The 22,538-nt window shown below is 35.6% G+C and overlaps 1 protein-coding gene across 1 annotated transcript; it reads right to left on the bottom strand.

Annotated features, from left to right (window-relative positions):
- Positions 1-3,602: 3,602 nt before the first annotated feature.
- Positions 3,603-5,252, bottom strand: LOC108673352. Its single transcript, XM_018161166.2, has 2 exons — positions 4,621-5,252; positions 3,603-4,332 (listed from the first exon to the last, which is right to left on the bottom strand). The coding sequence occupies exons 1-2, from the start codon at positions 5,134-5,136 to the stop codon at positions 3,802-3,804; spliced, it is 1,047 nt and encodes a 348-aa protein (XP_018016655.2). The 5' UTR covers positions 5,137-5,252; the 3' UTR covers positions 3,603-3,801.
- Positions 5,253-22,538: the final 17,286 nt, after the last annotated feature.

Genomic DNA, 22,538 nt, shown 5'->3' with positions numbered 1-22,538 from the left:
CGAAAACTTGAGGTCACGGACGGACAGACGGACAGACAGACAGACGGACATGGCGAGCGCAATAGTGCATTTTTTTCCATAAATGAGAAAATGCGCTAAAAAGGCGCTATTATGCTCATCATGTCCGTCCGTCCATGACTTCATGGACGGACGGACGAGAAAATGCGCTCTCTGTCACTCACTGCAGTGAGTACTGATCTAATTTTTTTAACCTCTTGCCTGTATTTCAAAATGGACATTATTCATCATGCACATAACCTATGAATATTTTAAAATTTCTAGCTTCATTGATACAATGTCCAGTAGCTACCGATGCATTTCGGTCCAAAGCCAGCGATCAGGATCCGGCCACTGGATATGCATTTCGCATTTGGTAAAAATTCAGCTGCTCTTGGACCGCATCTGCCCTGACGGTACGCTGGGGGACGTGGGTATATTTGCATGCTGCGCGACCCACACTAGACCGCATACCTCTTCCATTAAACATTCCCTGACTTACTTTCAGGCCATTCAAAACACCAAGCTTTACTCATCAATTACTATTGAATGAATTGCAAGCAATTATAAAAAATTCAAGTAAAGAATGTGAAATATTTTTGTCAAGTTCAAAAGTATTCCCGAAAAATAATATTCTTTGGAGCAGCAGGAATTTTAGTTCACACTATCATCTCCGAAGCCTATTAATAAGATTGCAGTGTTTCAAAATATTTAGTGTTCAGTGTTCAACAACACACCAATTCACCAGAAACCTCGACGTTTTGCAAAACCAATTTATATTGAAATTGAAAGGCAATGTAAAGAACTCGAAACATTTGATGTTATAGAGCAAAGCGAATCATTTTGATCCTCCAACAAACCAACCAACTGCAACAACACTATTATCGCTGCAGGATAACGGATCATGACAATGTTATCTGATCTGTAAATATTATTACGTTTTATTCTTACTTATGTAGCTTATCTAAAGACAAGTAACAGATTTTGCCCCAAGAAAATGTATAGTATCGTATATAATAAATATTCACGGCTGGTAAACTGATACGCGATACGTATATCAGTACGAGCCAGAAACTGATACGATATACACAGCATTCACGGCTAGTAAACTGAATAAACGCATTCCATTGTATAGTTTTCTGTTTAAATGGCCGTGAGAATGACTGGTACATCCTACAACGATGCAGTAGCGTCCCATCTCCAAGCAAAAACTTCAAAAAGAGACGATCGCAGTAGATTTAATACGTAGGCGAAAGCTAGACCCTGCTACAAATATGGCGGCCGATCCCACAATGCATCTGGCGATTCGGTGCCGTGACGTCATCCTTTCGAGCCCGATTGGCCTAAAATATTACAGCTGGATTGCCACCTGAAAATTTTAAGTCAATGTGGCAAGATTTGCAGTGGAAATTGATTTTCCATAGTCGAGACCTGCTGCCGGTTGAGGATTTTTTCGTGCGCTAAGAGCAACAAAAATTTTAGAGCATTTAAATTTTGTCTGGGCGATGGTGAGCTCCTGTGTACAATTGCCGCCTCAGCAAGTATCAATCATAGAGAAAATAATATCATTTCCAAAATATTTTTGTTTGCTTTCAGACGTCTGATTTTGTAAAATAAAGTTCCTTACTGAGAATTTTTTGACTTATATCTTTAGCTTAATGGTCATAATTTTATGAATTAATGTTCGTTCAGCTATTAATTTTTACATCACATTTGCATTACGATGAAACGAAACGTAATTAGCTGTTACCCAATGTGTCAAGGTGAGTGCCTAATGCTCATCCAGCCTTCCTACGATGCACTGTATTCCTTCAGTTATTATTATGCTATTGCAGTGCATTTAGATTGAGTTGGAATTTTTAACTATTATTTTAAATATTTTTCATAAGTTTGGTTATACACAACTTGAGAAACTTCACTCGCGTCCAAAAGGTCCCTGATTAACAGTTTTCTTTGCACGCGGGAACCATAGTTTTCTCTGAATGAAAACCGGTAACCCGGTCTTCCTGAAACCTGTATCATCATAAGCTTAAATATTCGGAACGTGAATTTATACCCGTTAGGACAGAGTATAATTATTGAAATGGAACTCGATAAACAAATTCTCGAACTATTATGGACATAAATTTGCTATTGCCGCACAATTATGCAAAGAAAATGAATTTTTTACATCATCTAATGATGAAAACAAAACCGGTAAATTAATTCATTGACCCGAACCCGAAGTACAACAAAAAATTATATTTTATGATGAAATGCAAAGTTTGATTCGACGTTATTCCCATGAGTCCTGAATGTTGGCTCCATGAAGCTGAAGCAAATAGCCAATCGAAGAAAATATTTTTATTCCAGAATCCTGAATGCGCTCAACTTCAATTGGATGCCAAAATCGATTTGTATTTTCCTATTTTGGCAATTAGGCTCGAATATGAAAGCTTCTTATGTCCTCCTAACTCGAAAAGAACCTAAGATTACTCGAACCGGGAAGTGGACGCGAAGTTGTTAAGAGGTTTAGGGATTTTTGGTAGCAATTGTTCATAAAAAAGATGTAATCGGACATGAAGAGCCGCTGGACGATGGGAAAACTCGCACATGTTCAAGGTGCGACCGATACTAACTACATGCGACGTATCGGAGGACATGGAACTGTGCGCTACTGCAGACAGTGCGTGAAGACTGCTACTGCAGACACTGCGTACACCTGACTGCTACTGCAGACACTGTGAAGCTATCATTACTAACGAAGTCATCATTACTAACGAAGCTATCTTCATAAACGTAGCTATCGTTACTAACAAAGGTATCATTACTAACGAAGTTATCATTACTAATGAAGCTATAATTACTATAACGAAGCTATCATTACTAATGACATTCAACAAAACTTTCCTATTCATAAACAACTGATTTACATGAAGCTTTGAGAGGCAAAAATTACCATTAGAGAACAAACCATGAATGTTAGCTTTTCGTAATGGTGACGGTAATTTTTGATATTTAAATTGAAACGGATAAATTTTACTCCAACTATAATTTTCTCTTCATGAAAGAAATTTACAATTTTTCATTATGCCAAATTGGCAGTGCGAGCCCTAGACAAATAAGGCTGTCTGTGTTTGAAATCAAAAAAGAATCCTCAAATTTTGTCGACTGCGAAAAATATTTCAATGCCAAAATTTTCTTTATGTAAAAAGTTTACTCAAAAATGAATGCTACGTTGTAATTTTGTTTTAACAAGTTGACTCCTAAGTGGTCCATATGCATACCACGAAATTTATTTCTAGTGGTAAATAATTCAGGGTTGCCAGATGACCTGGCAACCCTGGAAGTCCGCGGAAAAAAAAACAAAAAGGCCTATAACTCTATATATACTAGTATATTTGTTGGTTACTTTGTAAAAATTCAATTATTTTTGCAGTTTTTATAATTTAATTAGGATGTACCCCCATCGTAAATTTTAGCTTGCCAACGCAATCGAAAATAAACTAAATCGCGGAATTTGTCCGGAAAAAAAATCGTCTGGCAACCCTGTTTCATAATAGTACGAAAAATTAAATGAATATAGATGAACAAGATGAAGCAATCAGAGTCAACGTATGAATTCCGGAAGAAAATTGTTATCATGGACTGACAGTGAGGTGAACAAAAACATTTGTGTTGAAAAAAGGGATCAAATTTAATAAAAAAATAGTTAAGGTTTCTTCTCCAACGTTTTATCAGGCGCCAATATGCATGGAGACTTTAGCGGAAAATAAAATAAATTGATTATTACGAGAGCACAAGAAACAGTATAGAAACAATAACTTAATATAATATGTTACTCACTGAAATATTTCCATAACCCATGTGGTTGCACGGACATTTGCACTTGAGGATGTGGTCTTGGATGTCTCTGGGCAGGTCTTCTAAGGACTTGCTTAGCCTCGTGTCGGTATTTTGGCTAAAATAAGTGTTAGAAGAAAGATGAGTGTTGCTACACGTAATGCTGTGAGACGAATCTTGTGACATCGATGATCTTTCCAATAAATTGTGATCATGAAGCTTTTGGTGTGAGTAGGAAAATGAATGTGGCAGAGTGGCTGGAAGAGAAGGTAAAGCGTCTAGCTTAGATTTAGATGAACATAAATGATCTGGAGATGTACATCTATTCCGGCTATGAAGGCACTGATGTCGGTGGAACATGATTAAGCACGAAGGAGAATTGCATCGGTTGGAAGCCGTTGACGAAGAGGTGGGTGGGGGTGGGATGAACGTTAGGGGCAGAGGTGTAGAGCCTCGACGGTTGTTACGAACTTCAGGTAGAATTTCGGAATCTTGATCTGCTAGCGTTGTGAGCTGCACGAGAATGAAATGTGAACTGTGGTTTTCTTATCAATACTATGACTATTTGGTACTGCAATTATTGAGTTTGGTAATTAATTTAGAATGAGCCCGTTTCAACAAATATCTCTGTTTTAGTCTTTGAAAAAACTGATCGTTTTGCGTGCTGCTCTAGTATTTTTGTTATTTTATCTTGTTAAGACAGTTCAAAGCCAGTACAATTAATGAACATAGGACATCACAAATTTGGAGAAATTGAACAAAAAAATTAAGTAAATAATTTAACATTTAAAATAGTCTGACCTGGCAATTTGTCGGAAACTCGGGACACACCAACGAGTTGATGTCAGACTGCAGGGGCGGCGGCGTCATCTCGCAGCAGACGGGCTCTCGCTCAACGAAGGATAAACTATCCTCTAGGCATTGTTGTCTTCCACAACGGGCGTCTGGCAGGCAACATGGACTCCATTGCGGCTCGTGGGTTCTCATGAACTTCATTTCGGACCAATGTGAAGGAGGGGTGACTCTTTGGTGAATTAGAGTCGACGTTTGTGATTCCGAACAAGCCTGACAGTCTGGATCTTGGACTATGGTGTCGGATAAAGGTATAGTTTCCTGTCCTGGTATGTTGCACTCTACCATGAACGTTCGGTCGTCCCAGCCTCGAGGTAATGTGCTGGATACCACGTCAAGACCTACCCATGATCCTTCTGACATGGGGTTTGCTGTAGGACAGTGGCTGCACTCCATTGCAGTGCTGTAGCTCTGGCCAGGCTGGTCGGTATAACTGCTACTGCAGTCACTTCCACTGGGGTACATCGCCTCAGACGCCTCGTTTCGTAGCTCAAAATTGCATTAAGTAGTTTGCATGTCGGAATAATAGTCTTAACTCTATTTTATTAGTTACAAGTAGTTTAGAATTTCCGTCTATAACCCAAGTCTGGCGAATATTGAGAAAAAATTATTCATTTAATTTTAATATGATAAAAACTAGCGTGACGATTAACTATTGCTACGATTCAGTCTATAACTTCACTGAAATTTTCTTATCAGCCTAAAACAAACTTAAAATTTAAGTAATTAAATATGATTGGATTAATTGTAACTGGTGGACTGACAAGTTTTTTCCTATCTTCTTTGTTGCTTGAAATTGAAACAAACCTCAACGTGTGGTTGAATTGACTGACCAGGCTCAGTTGCTTTTAACCAATTATATAACACGAAATCTGCTGATCAGGAATTAAATCTATGTTTATTTATATTATATAAATTTAGCCTAAGGAATGCATATCACTCTGTTTTTCGTAATTGTGTTAGATAATCAAATGAATCTCAAGCTAATAACACATTGTGACTTCGGGAAAATAGTATTTGTAGCGGAATGAAATTATTAAGGAAGTTAACACCCTAAATTACACTCTGTTCTATGTATATATTTTATTTTCAGCATTATACAGAATGACAATGTGCATAATATTGACGTGTCAGCCTTGAAGTTTAGGCAATTTATGGCTTGTCATTGAATCGACACGTGGCAAAATTTTCGTTACAATAGCTGCATCTCAACCCCGCGAGGCACTGCTTCACTCTTGCTATTCTTAAACACCCGGCCACCCAGCCTCATCTACCTGAAAATTTTCAGCTGAGGCTCGAACCTGCACCTCACTGATAGTTGAAAACATAGGGAAAAAGGGAATTACTAGCCCCCATAGACGGTAAAAGCTACCCTCTATTATAGATCAATGAAAAATTCATCGATTCAACGACATTCAAATGCCTCTGTCGATACTATATGGATATCGACCAAAAAATATTCTCGTGTAGACAAAAAAAAAGACGATTAACTTTTATTCATAAAAAACGTGATCGGGAAATGCCTTTGCAGTAGTAATGTTATCTTTAACGTTTTAATGTTGAGCGTTTTTCAATCGCTGATGGATGGCTGAGTCTTTGTGGGTCTCAGTAACTCATTCTGAACGGCTGTGTTTGTGCTGCCCAAGATTTACTGCAAGTGCAGCTCGTCATGGAAAGTTTTCACTCGGTATCACTTCATCCTTCAAACGGTCGGCATTTCTGTATTTCAAATCGTGCGCAGATGTTCTGTCTTTGACTGAATTTGGTCACTTTCGAGCAATGCGCGTATGTACATATTTCAATGGTGCATTCGTAATTTAAAAAGGAATAATTACATACTTTAGAGAATTCAGTACAGAACTTCAATCTATAACCCTTCTCGATTTTATCATCTTCTCATAAAGTAATACATTTTACAACTTGATGTTCCCTTTCAATAACGGAGAAACAATTGGATTCTGAGAAAGCAATCCGAGTGCCGCAAATTGTGTGGAGGACGCACAACTATCGCTAATAAAGTTGCTTGGTCACTACAGGGCGGAAGAAAAAAGTAATTTTTACAGAATTTTTTTTTCTGAAATTTCTTATGAAACATATAACCACAATCTCATCTGGCTCTGGAATGGGTTTAACTTTTACTTCATGTTTTTTTGGGGGGGGGGGGTCAAAAGTTTCCATGAACAGCACCGAAATTTTATTTTCCTCTTGATGGAATTTATTCTTTTTGTGATTATTTGACATAACATTCAAATAATCCTCAGTAGCGGACAACAATAGAAAATTACATGGAGGTTTTAAACCGTGCATTTAAAGTACAATATGGCCGATTGAAAATTAATTATTATTTATTATCAGGCTATCAGCAGTCCTTCATTAAATCAAATGGGTTAAAAATTGTTGACAGGAAAATTTCTATCATATTTTAACAGAACAGTAAGAAATCGTTCGAGTATTTAAATAATTATAAATGATAGTTATGATATATTTAATTGCTTATTCTAATTAGTCAATTTCATCAGGAAAAATATTGTCATTTTTCAGCTTTAAAATTCATAAAGCAAATCCAACTTTGTCTATGATGCAAAAAATTCTATCTACTGCACACTTACGAAAAATTCATTCGAGCAAGACTCTTGAATTAATTTAACCGTACATTCTTAAATTTCCATGAAGTTTTTCTTACATGCTTTACTTAATCAAAAATATTGCATATAATTTCTACTACGATCCTGAAGATATAATTCCGGGACTATAATTTGCTGATTGTCTTCAGCGTGATTGCTGGAATCTCGAAATTTAATATAATCTCATATGCACCCAAGACGATAGTCTTTATGCAGGAGCTGACCATTCGCAAGATAATATATCCCCGATGAATGAATATAAAAAAATATTTCCATAAATGTTATTTCCTTCATCTTACCCGCAATGGTGTTGGCGATTGAGCCTTGAAATTATATCTCTAATTCAATATTCCGTGTTTCCGTCTAACGTCAATAATATATAATCGCTTGTGCGATGTGTATGGCGCATATTATTATTTAATATTTTATGTTTTAAATAGCAATAATATGTTAAGCAAAGTGCTTCGGAAGGACAGGAAAACTTTCATCATATTTCCTCATACTGAATGATTACGAATGACGCGTTGGATTCGTTCATATTATTTTTCGGTACCACTTTTTCAACAAGAAGAAATTGGTTTACAATCAAGATATTTACAGTAATATCCAATTATATGGTTTACTTCAATATCTAAATACCATTTGTTCTGTGAAGTCATATAGTTAGGATCGATCTTAGGTCTTAGCAGCGTCTTAAATTAATGTAACGTTTTATTTAGACCCTTCGATGTTTGAGATATTAGTGATCAGATGGCTCCATATTCTGTTCATTCTTAACTCAAAGACAGTTGAGTGCTTTACAAGAGAGCTGATATCAAAAAGTAATGGATTACTTTAGCCCCTGTGAAATATTTGCTCGGTTGGACGGTTTGAGTAATTTTTCAAATTTACAGTATGGTCCAACACACACGTGAACTATACGTGAACATTCGCTACACAATATATAAAATGTTTTCTATTTGTATGCAAAGTACATTGTGATATTAATCCAAGTTATTGTTTCTAACTGAAGACAATTTTTTTCCTTCATGTAAATGTTCAAAGTGAACGGCGTTAATTCAAAAATTTATTACCTATGAATAATTCATTATAAATATAATATAATTTATTTTAAATATAATATATTTATAATAAATACATTATATAATAATATATTATAATATATTATTATTATATATAATATAATAATAATATATTCAAAATTTCTAAATGTGTTTCCAAATTACTCTGCGCTAAGTATTTACGAATTTTTCTGATGTTTAATTTTGCCTTTGCCGATGATCAACTCGATGTACATCTTGATTAACTCCAAAGTTTCCATTTCCCCGCAATAACAAAAAATACAATTTCTGCGTTTCTTTTCGGCAAAATTACTATGACAAAATATTCCTATGCCCAAATCATTGATCTTAATAAAATAAATCTTTCACAGTGCGCATTGATCCTCGTCTGAACAAACGACGTAAATTTATTGTTAGCTGAATGCCTCTTAAAAACCTGGTGCTGTTTCGACTCGTAAATCCACTCATTCCAATTAATTTTATCTATATTTTGAATCGATTTACGCTCTTTCATATTTACGTAAAATGTTCAATAAAATATCCTTATAAAGAACTTTACTCATTTAATTTATGAACTTTGCTTTCAGTGCCGGGAAGTTCATTGCATTGAACTCCACTTACCGGAGGACTACACTTCCGAACGCAACGAAAGCTTTGATTGTAATTCTATTCCACGAATAAGTTAATTCCCATGTCGCTTTGCAATTCTATTGAGAAAAGGCATTTTCATTAGATAGATTATTTTTTGACGGAATTCTTAGAACTTAATCTCGAAATGAGCTTCAACATTTGAGTCCGTAATTTTTAGCGCATTTTCTCATTTATGGAAAAAATGCACTATTATGCTCGCCATGTCCGTCCGTCGGTCTGTCTGTCCGTCTGTCCGTGACCTCAAGTTTTCATCGACGAGAAAATGCGCTCTCTGTCACTCACTGCAGTGAGTACGGAGTTAAATTTTTTTTAATTTAGTTACCCCAAACCTCTTGTTATTAGCCCGACCTTCTTTCCTCTTATTCTGGGTCCCAAAAAAATTCCGTGTTCTTTTCAGGATGAAAACAATGTATGAACTAACAAACACGTAAAATATTGTACATTAAAGTACAGCGCTATTCTTTTCACTTTCGTTATTGAGAGAAATTAAAAAATTGAAATCACTTGCAATCGGATCCGTCGAATGCAAAGTACGCCTCATAAGCATCATAAATGCTCGAATTTTTCTCACTCAGTCAAAGGAACTCTCCATCGTCAGATCCTTTATAGAAATTTCAATTTAAATTTTAACCCAACCATTACTTTAAAAAAACCAACATTTTAATTGAATAATTTAATTTTACTTTACCGCTGCATTAACGCCAATCTTCAATCGTTAAGCATCTTAAAACATTGCCGCGATTGCCCTTCAATAAATATTTTAAAATGCAAGCAAAGCCATCAGCGTCTAACATTAGGGCTAAAATCATGCGGCCTATTCAATAATCCATAAACTAATGAATAAAACTTAATATGTGATTAAGATATCACTTATCCAACGAAGCTTGTTTTCAGCACAAATAATATTTTTCTCGCTTCGGATTTTTCTATACATGTTTACTTGGAAGCCTTTCTTAAGATATATACAATAAACAAAAATTTAGGAATAAAAAAATGTAACAAACTTGAAAAGCAGTAAATGAGGCGGAAACATAATACAAATAAATAAAAAACTAAGACTAGTGAAAAAATTCCTAGGTACAGAAAAAATTCTTTGGCACAAAAAAATTTATTGGCACTGAAAAACACCACTGGATAGATTATCCTGAAATAAACACACCTTTATACTCCCACGTACCTCTCATTGAGGGTTCAAATTGCAGTGAAAATAAGAATGAATGACTATGCGAAGTCACGTCAAAGAAGAATTAAAATCTAAATGAGAAAATAACTAATTTAACAATAAAAAATTATCACCTTCCCGAGCCTTGAGCCATAATAAAACTTTCAGCGTATTTTCAGGATGAATCCATTAAAAACTAGTCAAAAATTGAAAAATATTCATGTAAAATTGAATTTAAATATAAATAAGGAACCAAAACCGTAGTGCAGCCTTAATTGCCTTGGCATGACAATGTTAACAACGCTTGCCGACAAAAAAACAACATTTTTCTGTAGAGCGCGCGTAGGTAAGCAGAGCAGATGCCTTAGCTGCTAGTGACGCAAACATGTCTGCCTGCACAAACAGAAGCCAAACTCCACTCCAGGCGGCAGGAACAAGGAACAAACAGAAATAGCTTGTTCATAAACAGCTGCGATGCAGCCACGATAAGACGTATTTGGTCTGTGTTTTCCCTCACATTATTTTCGACGGCATTTTCTAGCGCAAATATGGCACTATCATAAAACCCCCAAACTTGTAAATGGAAATCTCTTGTACTGAGAGGATCTTTTCACGAGAGTGCTGCAGCTGGCTTTGCAAGCGTCTACACGGGAAAAAATTATATAATTCCTGGATGTGCAACATCTTGTGATTTTCTGTGTGAATTTCGAAACCTATTCAAGCGCTACCAAACTAAGCCTGCTATATAGGGTCTTCCGATCCTGTTCAATTTTGTTTATGGGTTATGAAGTTAAGGTCAGAATATCGATTGGGAGCAAACCATTCAAGATCATCGGGACGGCAAACTCGACCTCTTACGGCGCTCCTTTTGAAAAATAAACTGAAATAAATGTCAACGAGTCTTTCAGTGTTTTGAAACGAAAAAACTACCCGCTTTACATCGATGACTGATTATAATCATCGTCCATAATAGCAAATTTTCTTGGTACTGTCTTAGCATGAAAATATTTGTATGTAATAGTACGCAGGACAATTTCAAAGTCACAAATGGTGCGTGCGGTAATCAGGGTATAGACCATTAATAACCTTGAATTTGACTGAGAATGGTATATTAATCAGTGGTATAGGAATCTATTCATTTGAATTATGAATGTCAACACAGAGCACCAGAGATTACGCCTCATCTAATCCAATAATGAACCTACTACTCAGCATCGACGACGAATGAAGAACTTGCCATCGGTGTCATTGACATATGAGAATAATACTACGATGAATAATACTACGTGTGCTCTTTTAAAAAAAACAAATAATAAAATTGCTCATATTATATTCATTCAAAATCATGAATGCATTCTAAAAGTGTTTTAACTTCAAATCAAATTCCGCCGTATCCAAAATAGTGCAATTATCCAATCTGCGCATGTTTAATAATTCAATTATTCCTGAAAAATAAAATCGGTATGCATTCTATTTCGTAATGAAAGCTGGAATCCGAATACGGCTGCAGGCCGGCTGCAATTGATACATGTGCTGCAGGTAATGGAATCTGCAGGTGCAGTAGCTTTGACGGTGCAATGCTCTGCCCGCAACAAAATAGATCACTGCTATTCTCGGCACTCGATACATCGAAGTGTGCAATCAAAGGCATGTTTCTATTCAACGAAGAGGATAGAATTATATTCTGACATCGGCTACATGCGAGGAAACCTAACTCATTGATTCCAGTATGCCAAATAAGAGGCAGTAATTTCTGGCCTGTTCTGTTTGATTTAATGCAGCAGTTTGTTTTTGAGTTGATGTCTCAACTCCATGCAAACAAATTCTTCCTACTGTGAGGACAATCGCGCTTCTCTTGCATGGAGATTGTTTAATGCGTGTCAATCCTGAATGACGGAAAACCATTTGTGTACTTCATATATTACGTGGTAAGTTCGTTTTGACATCCATTAAATTCATTTCTTAACATCTTATCTGCATTTCAAAATGGACATTATTCATCATACTCATAACCTATGAATATTTTAAAATTTCTAGCTTCATTGATACAATGTCCAGTAGCTACCGATGCATTTCGGTCCAAAGCCAGCGATCAGGATCCAATCGATGTGACCGGCCACTGGATATGCATTTCGCATTTGGTTAAAATTCAGCTGCTCTTGGACCGCATCTGCCCTGAGGGTACGCTGGGGGACGTGGGTATATTTGCATGCTGCGCGACCCACACTAGACCGCATACATGTTCCATTAAACATTCCTAGACATATTTTCAGGCCATTCAAAACACCAAGCCTTACTCATCAATTACTATTTGATGAGTAAGGTACATTTGCTCATTTGATGAGTACAAAACACCTTACATTTAATTACTAATGAATTGCAAGCAATGATAAAAAATTCAAGTAAAAAATGTGAAATATTTTTGGTGAGTCAAAGAGTATTCCCAAAAAATAATATTCTTTAAAGCAGCAAGAGTTTTAGTTCAAACTATTATCTCCGAAGCCTATTCAACAAGATTGCAGTGTTTCGAAATATCTAATTTATTTGATAGTCTTTCGAAGCAGTACATGTAACATAAAATTGCATCAACATTAGTTAGTTATCGCGGGAATATTTTTAGTTATAAAGCATTAGGACCAGTTTTTCACCTAATTTAGAAGTGGTGGAAAATTCATGTTGAAAATTAAGGCAGATGATTTCTTCTTGCTGAATACTTAGCTCTTCACAAGCTACGATTTACAAATAAAATTGCATACAGTGGCTTTGTTCTGGAAAATTTATTTACAGTAGATGATTTTACCTTCAATGTGAAATAGATGACTTCAAGTTAAACCTTTGCCTTTGTTGGTCAGTACGGCCAGTAGGCAATTATGGGCGCGTAAGAAAGCCACTTTGAGCCTAAGAGATTCTTGACGCTGAAGATAGCAGGCCAGTCACGGGAAACTGTGCTCTACGTCGTGCGCATGCATCTCATCTAAATTCATCGATGCTCAAGGAAAGTTTAAGTACAAGCGTAAAAAGTAGCATCTTGCTAGGATTTAGTAAAATATTAGGACAAAGAGTTAATCAGAATGATATGAAAGGCTGAAATAATTAATCATTTCTGTTATTATTTTAATGCTATTATTTACAAGCAAGTCATATTCACCCATTTGCGCCAAATTATTTCCATGGTCATAAGTTGCCTCATTTTACATCCGCAAAGATTTCTATGAAAACTTGCAGGATGAATGACTTCGAGGCGTGTAAAATGCGAGGCTTTACGAGCCAACAGCGCTCTAGACTGGGAATAATATCAAGGAATAATATAATTCACCTTCAGGTAAAAAGTTTGCAGAATAGTTTCCAACCTCTATAAATTTTTGTAAAAAATTATTCTCAAATGAAAAATTAGATTGATGCAGGTTTCATTTGAACATTTCTGAATGAATTCAATAACTTATATTTTGTTATCACCCGAAAAATCTTCTAATGCTGCCATTTCCCATTGATATCCCTGTTGAATTGAAATTTGCGGCATTCTAAAGTATTGTAATTTATGGTTTGTGTTAAAATACCATGTCTGATCTTCACTAATATTATATTTTCATCTGGCTTTTCCAATGAAAGATTCCATCAATTAAACCTTTAGTCCACGGTTATGAGAAATTTCGCATCCAAACTGTTAGAGTCATTTCTTGTATTATTTCCCTAACGCTTTTAGAAAATTGTCTCTGTATAAAGATATTTCAAAAGCTATTAACTAAGTAGTTTATCCGGAGCAAGAATTACTGTAGAAGTGGAGTAAGCTCATACTGTTCGTGGGCATGGACGAAATGAGTTACTATAGTTCAATTACCATGCCAATAAAAAAATATCCTAACGGTACTTGCATAATTTTTCCTGAATCGTGGTACTTTTATTAAAAACACGTAATTCATTAAGGAAGGTGAAAAATAATATTCATTATGTTTCATGCATAATCCCTTACCAAAAATATTTGGTAAATCATAATTTAATCGCTTAAAAACTACTAGAACACTCATACACTTTTATTTCCTTGTTATTTTCAGTTTTGCAATCACAATGATTTCCTTGAGGCCGTCTGATTCAGGAACCCAAATAATTTCATGAACTGAACCATAAAAACAAAAATTCGTCTCCAGGTGATCTTTTGTTGAGACTTTTGGAGAATGAGACTTTTTTGTTTTGTTTGAAGAAAATATTCACTTTCCGTCTAATTTTATAACAACTTTCGTAAAGAAATTATACGAAAACTACGCCGTGTTTTATATTCCATATGTTCATAGACACTAATTAGCAATAGATGTTCAAGTTTTCCTGCAAACTACGCGCGTAAAAGCATTGCGGGCAGAAGACCATCACGGAACCTCGTGAGCTGACACAGAAGCGTCATTTACGTCTAAATTAAGTCCATCTTCCTCCATAACATCAAGGAACCGAGAAAGCCACCTCGCGTAAAGCTCTCAGGCCAAGACACCCACACCCGACGCACGCCAGGGCGAAACTGGAACGCCGAGGCTTCGATAGGCCAAGGTGTAGCGGCAAAACAGCTGATGACTTCACTCAAAGAAATCCATAACCACAAATATGATAAATGAGATGAAGTTTGTACAGCCTGAAGCTGTATATCACGAGCTGTATGCTCCTGGGCTTCTTTGTTTCATGACAAGAAATGTGCGTGGGACGTTCCCATCCCATTCACCATAGCCCTCCATTCACATTCTGGTAACGGATCAGATGCAGAAATGTCAACTTGTTTCTAAAATCTCTAGTCCTGAGAACTACAATAATTCGTTCCACTGGAATTATTAGAGAAATTAAACCTCCTTTAGCTTATTTGAAATTGGTGCGGTATGTTTTAGGGTAAATTGTAGCGATGGACGCTGCTGTTTTATTTGTTGATATCATCTCCTAGATGGGGAATGCAATATGGTTGTCTTTACTCCACGGGCAAGGAACCTAAGATTTCACTAACTCTTGTAAGAAGTGAACTGAAGTTCTTGCTAATTTGAAACCAAATTGCAACATAGCCAAAATGATATTTTTTCGTGATTTTAGCAAGGAAAAATCGTGAGTAGCTTTTCGACTGGATCCAGAACATTCGACCGTGTGTAAGTTCTGTGTCATGTGTTTCTTAATAAAAGTTCAAGGTGACGTGTCACTGAGTGGTTGCCCTGTCTTGTCTATCAGTGTGGTGCTTCAGTTTCTTGTGTATCGGTGTGGTGCTTCTGTGCATTGTGTACTTAATGTAGTGTTTCGGTTTCTTGTGTATCGGTGTGGTGGTTATGTATATTGTGTGTCTGTATGGTGTTTTGGTTCTTGTATATCGGTGTGGTGGTTCTGTGTGTTTTGTGTCTGTATGGTGTTTCGGTTTCTTGTGTATCGGTGTGGAAGGGTTCTACGTTTTCTTTCTCTGTGTTTTGATTTTGCGTCTTGTGAGTCTGCGCGATATTTCGGTTTCTTGTCTATCGGTGTGGTGTTTCTGTATCTTGTGCTTTGTGTTTCTGTGTTTGATTCAGCGTCTTGTGTCTGTGTGGTGTTTTTTTGGCTTGGTGTGGTGGTTCTGCGTCTTGCTGTCTGTATATTGACTGTGTGTCTTCGTGTTTGTTTTTAATTCCTTATCTTCTGTGTCTGAGGGGCGTCATTAGGCGTTGGGTGCCTGTGTGTAGGTTCTCTGCTTTGGGTGTCTGTATGATAGCTCTGTGTACTTGGTGTTTCTGCGTCGTAAGTGATTTTTTGATGGTTCTTTATGTCTCGTGTGCTCGTGTAGAGGTTCTAAGTGATTTTGTAATTATTATTTTTTTAACCGTAATTTTTTATATATAAATATTCAATTCCGTTTTTGAATTTTTTGCCTGCATGAAAATATATAGTTTTTCGAACTGAATAGTCCAGGAAATCACTATTATTTAAGTGAGTCAAACGGGAAACTCTAAAATCAGTTATAATTCTTAATATTTGACGCAACCGCAATTCTTAATACAATAATATTTTCGTCACAGATTTGTATCATTCGACCCATAAAATCTGTATTCATGCATTATCTTAGAGAATTCCTTCTTCATACTTTGTGGGTGAATTTTCTCTTTTTCATTACATATTTTATTATATTTAAGTTCGAAAGAACAATTTACATTTAATTTTGAGATCATCGGGTTCCGATTGGGATAATGACAGATTTATTTGAGTGCAATGCTAATGTTCAGGCAGGCTAGTTAGAATAAATCTTCCGAATTACGAATATTTTTTTCGTGACCTGCCCCGGAAAAGTAGCAAGCAGCATTTAAATGTGGGATTAATTATTTTCAATGTGAAAACAAAATCGGTCCTGTAAACTGCGATGGTGGCAGATAAACGGCTGAGGAATATAAGGGCATTTTTTTCGTTATTGAATTTCATTTTATTGATCAAAAAGTCTCTCTAGTGGTCTTGTAATCGAATAAATCCATCATTTCAAATTACAGTGCGTTTTTATAAAAAGCTGTGAATGGAATTGTGATGAAATTTGTTTCCATATTTGTTGCAAAACGTAGAGACCAATTTGATAGTTTTTAAGACTTCCGGAGAAGCTGCAAAAAATATTATCCACGAATTCGTAACTGAAATACAAGTCTCGCAATTTTTTTACAAAACAACAAAAACTTTTGTGGTCTTAGTCTGGTTTTCATAACTCGCATTTCAAATATTATTATAATAAATAAATTTTTTTAAAATTTGCTTTGTGTGCACATTTGACCTACAACCTGGCTTGTCTGCAAATATATTATTCGTTATGGCCTCTAATAATTTACATCTGATTTTCAGCGTTCGTGAACTGAATTTCCCACAATTAACCTACCACCGTTGATCATTTCAATCAAACAAAAAATGTCAAAATATTATGTGTGAGCTTTGTGCTTTTTATGTGACTGCTTACTGCTATTTATTGTGACTGGCAAGTTAGGTGTATGAAATTATTTAAACTTGTTAGCATTATTGTCACTCATGGCAAGGGCAAATAACTTTGAAAAGTTGCTTACTATTAACGATTTTTAGCTTTAAAAGTTTTTTACTATCAGCTTTAAGGTTAGAAAAATAAACAATAATACTGTAATACATTTACTATTCTACGTTCAGATCAGCTGAATGGTCCTGGATCTTTCAAAGGACAATCCGCCTGTTTTCACGTCGTAACCTGCGACGTTACGAGACGAGAGACTCGCTCTTTCTGTCGGCGCCGAGGGTAAGAAAAGCGGAAATTAGGGCGGCTGATCAGGCGTTTGTTGGCCGCGGATGTTTGGTGGGATCTGAAAACATCAGGAAATTAGCGGTCGTTGCCGTGGCAAGGGCTCTGGAATGCAGAGCTGGAACGCTGTTATTCGCGTCACAGTTGCGTCGCGTTTACGATAATCCTTGTCATTAAGAAGAAATATCAAAGCTAAAGTGAAGGAAATGTATGAAATCCACATTAAAAATAAACTAGAAATAAATACTTCTTACCTGTATGAATTTTATTTGAAAAGAATGTAGATGTAAAAATTGCAAATAAATCATTCTTATCTGTGTAAATTTTCACTAAAAATAATGCAGATGATGAAATTTCATGAAATACTTCATGGCTGGGAAAAGAGCAACAGACTAGTGCTAAAATAAAACTTTAAACGTTGATTTGCAGACTGGATTTTAAATCCATCAATTTCATATTTAATAACAGACAATAATATTCTATGCACGTGTGATGTATTGATTGGTGGAAGAAAAATTTTCCCGTGCGCATAAATATTATATTGATATTGAATTGAAATATTCTATAAATAATAGAGATGCTGGAATCATTATATAACTGTGAGTATTACGAACTTCTGTCACATTACTTAGACATCAGAGCAACTCCAATATGGCTTCACTAATGGGGTAACTAATCCAATGTCACTTAATCTTCCTATTGCTCTGTGTAGCTCCACGCAAAGCTGGTGCACATATGCGCCCTCTGCGATCCTATCGAAGAGGACGAAGATCGACTGCAACTTTACGAACGAACGGAGATCGAATTTTGATATACATTGCACAGTGGCGCGAACGTTGGCATTTTGGTGATAGTCGCTTTACTACACTTCATTGTACAGTCAAGATTGTTTTAACTTCCTACTTATACATATTTTAATCTTTGGAAGTTAGTTTGTTTGGAAGCCTGGTGCAGCATATACTGCATATAGAGGCTGATGTGGCGCGTATCCAGGACAGATACTTATTGTGTCAGGTCTTTGCCTGAACTTGAAATTTCATTCGTAGTGGGTAAATAGAAAAAGATTGAAAGAGAGGATTGGATTAACAATTTTAAAGTAATTGGTAAATATTAATTGAAAAAAGTTTTCGAAAATATATTTTTCCATGTTTTGAAACGCTGGTAAATGATTACCTATCTTCTATGTAATTTTTAGGGTTTTTATTTAATAAGAATACATAATCTATATTATTATTTTCGGGATCATGGATTACGAGGATTACGAGCTATTGAATAAAGGATTTAAAATTGTATCAATTATCAAGCCTAGTCAACACAGGGCTAACCTGCTGTAGATACCAATAAATGAACCAAATTCCTCGCCAGTGCCGCGGAAGAATATATGAATATACAAAAAATATATTTTTCAAATTTTCGCACAACGGCTCCTTAAATTAGACTGCAGTTTCAAGTTAGGCTTCATTTTCTACGTTGTATTGACGCCCACATTTTCAGGGTTCAAAATATGTTGTTCAAAATGTTTCAGGGTTCAAAATGTAATCAATGACAAAGAAGTAGATGAAGCCTCAATCTACGCCCTTTTCAACTAACAAGTTCTTCATTGAAATAGGCAAAATTCTTTGTAATAAAAAACCTCATGTTTATATTTATATCTCACACAAATATTTATATCTCACACAAAAATCGTAGATTTTATACGAAGAAGAAAAGTGAAACGACGCGTTCGTCGACTGCGCCAAAATTTGGTCGAAGAAGTTCAGCAGACGGTGAACGTTCCGTTATATTTGTCGCTTGGTCAACATGCGACTATACTGAAGTGCTGGGTTGACGGAATTTCAGAGCAACGGCCTTTCACAACGTACAATGGCAGCTCCGTAAATTTCCAATGATAAGTGAGAATCGAGCAAAATTCCTGTCGTACAAAATACCGGGTAAAAAGCCTTGTTAAACGTGGATGTAAGATTACTAGACTATTTAAATTATCTTAACCGCTATTTCAGAATTAATCATCGACTGCACAAATGTAATAACCAACGAGACTCAGTCTTTAGTTTTAATTGTACCACGCGTGAAATTTGCAATAGCTTTTTTTTAATAGAATAACTAATCTCTTTAAGAAGAACAGCCTCTCAAATCTCTATTTCTCATGCACAAAAATATTTTCTTTGTGTAAACTTTAATTAACTAAGCGACTCCAATTATTATTTCATAAATATCCTTTCAGCTACACTTGGCTTCAATATGTTTCCTCTCCTGTTTCCTCTCCTGCCCTGTTTCCTCTCCTGTTTCCTCTCTGACTGTGTCTTGGCAGCACAGAGACTAACTCACCCTGTCTCTGGCTGTGTCTTGGCAGCACAGACTCACACTGTCTCTGACTGTGTCTTGGCAGCGCAGAGACTAACTCACCCTGTCTCTGACTGTGTCTTGGCAGCACAGAGACTAACTCACCCTGTCTCTGACTGTGTCTTGGCAGCACAGAGACTAACTCACCTTGTCTCTGACTGTGTCTTGGCAGCACAGAGACTAACTCACCCTGTCTCTGACTGAAACATATTGAAACAGGAGAGGAAATATGTTTCCTCTCCTGAAAATCTAGGTCAAATCGCAAAATAAAACTTGTTCCTGTATAAATAATAAAGCTTTAATTGTTGACTTGTTCGAGTTTAAGTCTTGTATTCGTACATAGCATAAGGCTAAAATAAATCTCAATAAACTTCTTGAATCGTAGATTAGATTGTGATCTTGGGTACAGTTTTTCGGACCTCCGCTACAGATCAAATTGGAATAATTTAATATGGACTGGCAAGTTGCTAAACCTCTTCACGAAAAAAAACCAAGATTTCACATGTATAACCTTTACATTTTCTAATTATTTTCCCAATTCATAAGGTGATGGTTATTGGGTAGGTTTCCGAATATCATTGAAAGATGTCATGATGATTTATCGATACTTCACATCCCAAATGCATTAATTTCGAATTACATTGAGCATTGTAAAGGGTTCATCTACTGGCCATTAGTTGTTCGATTGGTTTTGATTTGCTCGATTGCTTTATTGATTATTATTGATTGGCTTAACCGCAAGTATTTGATTAAAGAAATTTTCTATTTCCTTTGTGTCGTGATGAATTAAGAACATTACTTTAGAAGATAAATGTTCAATAGACACTCTAGTAATGAGGTACCGCAACCTAGCGTTTTTTCTTGGACAATTAGTGAATAAATAACTGTTTATTGTGACCTCATGTATAATTTTTATTATATAGAATATCTAAAAAGCATTTGCTAATGAAAATAATGTTCTATAGCACAAGAAAAATATTGATTACGTACAATACATTAACAATAATAATAAAACAAAATGAAAATTTTTGTTGACAATGTTACTCAATACGATGCTTACCGGTGTGGACATTAATCGAGAGTGCATTCTCTACCTGAATCAGCGTTGAAACAATTTCTGTTCACAGCGTTGGAATCATGTTGAATACTGGTTTAAAAATGAAAAATCACGCCATGTCGTTCCTGCACAGTCGTGTTAATGTGATAGTGCAACATCGAAATGAATTCAGCCGTAGGACGTTGCTTGAATATTGACATAACGACAGTTAGATCGCGTTGATAACGAGTGTGGTTTGAAATTTGAATCATGTTCCTAAATTATGTTTATTTAGGATCGGACTTTAATATACATCTTTTATCGCTTTTTTCACATACTATTGCATTACAAGTAGGTACATTAGGAGCAAATAATGTAGGTCTTGTCAAATAATTTAGATTTTATCGAAGACCATAAATGTATATTCACTTGCCTTCAACGCTCCGCCGGAAGAATATCTCGTTTGCAGAGTCCTGTATTGACAATTTAATCTAACTTTCTTTCTAACTTCTAGCTCCAGGAAAAGCTATTTGTGTCTAAATTTTAATGATTTTTCATTTACATAAGCTTTTCAAAGAGGACACACGTGTAAAGATATTCAAAGAAATCACCTACATGTTGTACACATAAAAATTTCTCTCGTTCAACATATCGGGATTTTCATCATAGTAGTGCCAATTAAGAAGAAACCTCACAATTGTCGGAATAAAAGCAAACGACTGATTTTTACTGATTTTTAATTGAGAAAAAATATTATTTTAAAGCTATATCCCATTGAGGATGTTCTCGATTTATCTTTAGAAATACTGAAACTTTAATTGTCTTTTAACGTTTCTCTGTGTTTTTCAGTGATAATTCCCCATCAATTGATGCAGAGAAACTCCAACGAATAGAAGAAATTATACCAGGAAGTTAATATCGATGCCAGCGGGAGCTTGATGATCAATATCCATCCATTTGACTTATAAATGAATGGATTCCTGCACAGCAAATTGAATTTTATATTGATCGTATCGAGATCAATTGAAATTTAATCAATAAGATGTACATCAGCGAGTTCAATAGGATATTTACGTCTTACACCCTCAAATGACGGTGATATGGGAAGACAGTCAAGACACATTATTGTTCCATTATTAATAACATGAGAGAATTATAACCCCATGATTGAAACATTATGATTGGCTTGTAGCATAAGTTCAGCCATAAAGGAATTTTGAATCGCTACAGTCCAATAACCTTTTGTGGGTGTTATTTGGCCTCATTGTTAATATACTGATTTAAAACTGATTTATTTAAATGGTACTAACAAATGTACAGTATGAACTCTTATGCATTAGCATCTTGAGTATTCACTCTCCAGTGTCATCCTTTTCGAAAGTTATTTGAATTTTCTTGATATTGCTGAAATTGTAATGAGTTGATAACTAACGGATGAACATTATATCATTAATTTAAGCTACTTTCGATTGGATATGCCTAAATTTTTGAGTGCCTATATTTTTTGTCATGAAGTACCATGTTTTCTGGTGGAAGGTTTTCGTTTATGTGAAAAATGGGTACTTCCAATCATATTTTAATTTCAAGAATTTCCACCGTAATTCTCAGCCTTTGGGCAGCTAGACGAAATTCGCAGCCTTGGCTTCGTAATTTGTGTGTATATATTATTTTTGCTTCAGGAATTTACCTGCAAATAGATATTAATTTGAATTCAAATGTCTTTAAATACACCTTTTCTAAATGAATTGTTCTCTTTGGAATA

This window comes from Hyalella azteca, unplaced genomic scaffold (genome assembly GCF_000764305.2).
Source record: "Hyalella azteca isolate HAZT.00-mixed unplaced genomic scaffold, Hazt_2.0.2 contig13371, whole genome shotgun sequence".
NCBI lineage: Eukaryota > Metazoa > Arthropoda > Malacostraca > Amphipoda > Hyalellidae > Hyalella > Hyalella azteca.
Note: the sequence above shows the minus strand (reverse complement) of the source record. Positions and strands in the feature narration are given on the sequence as shown.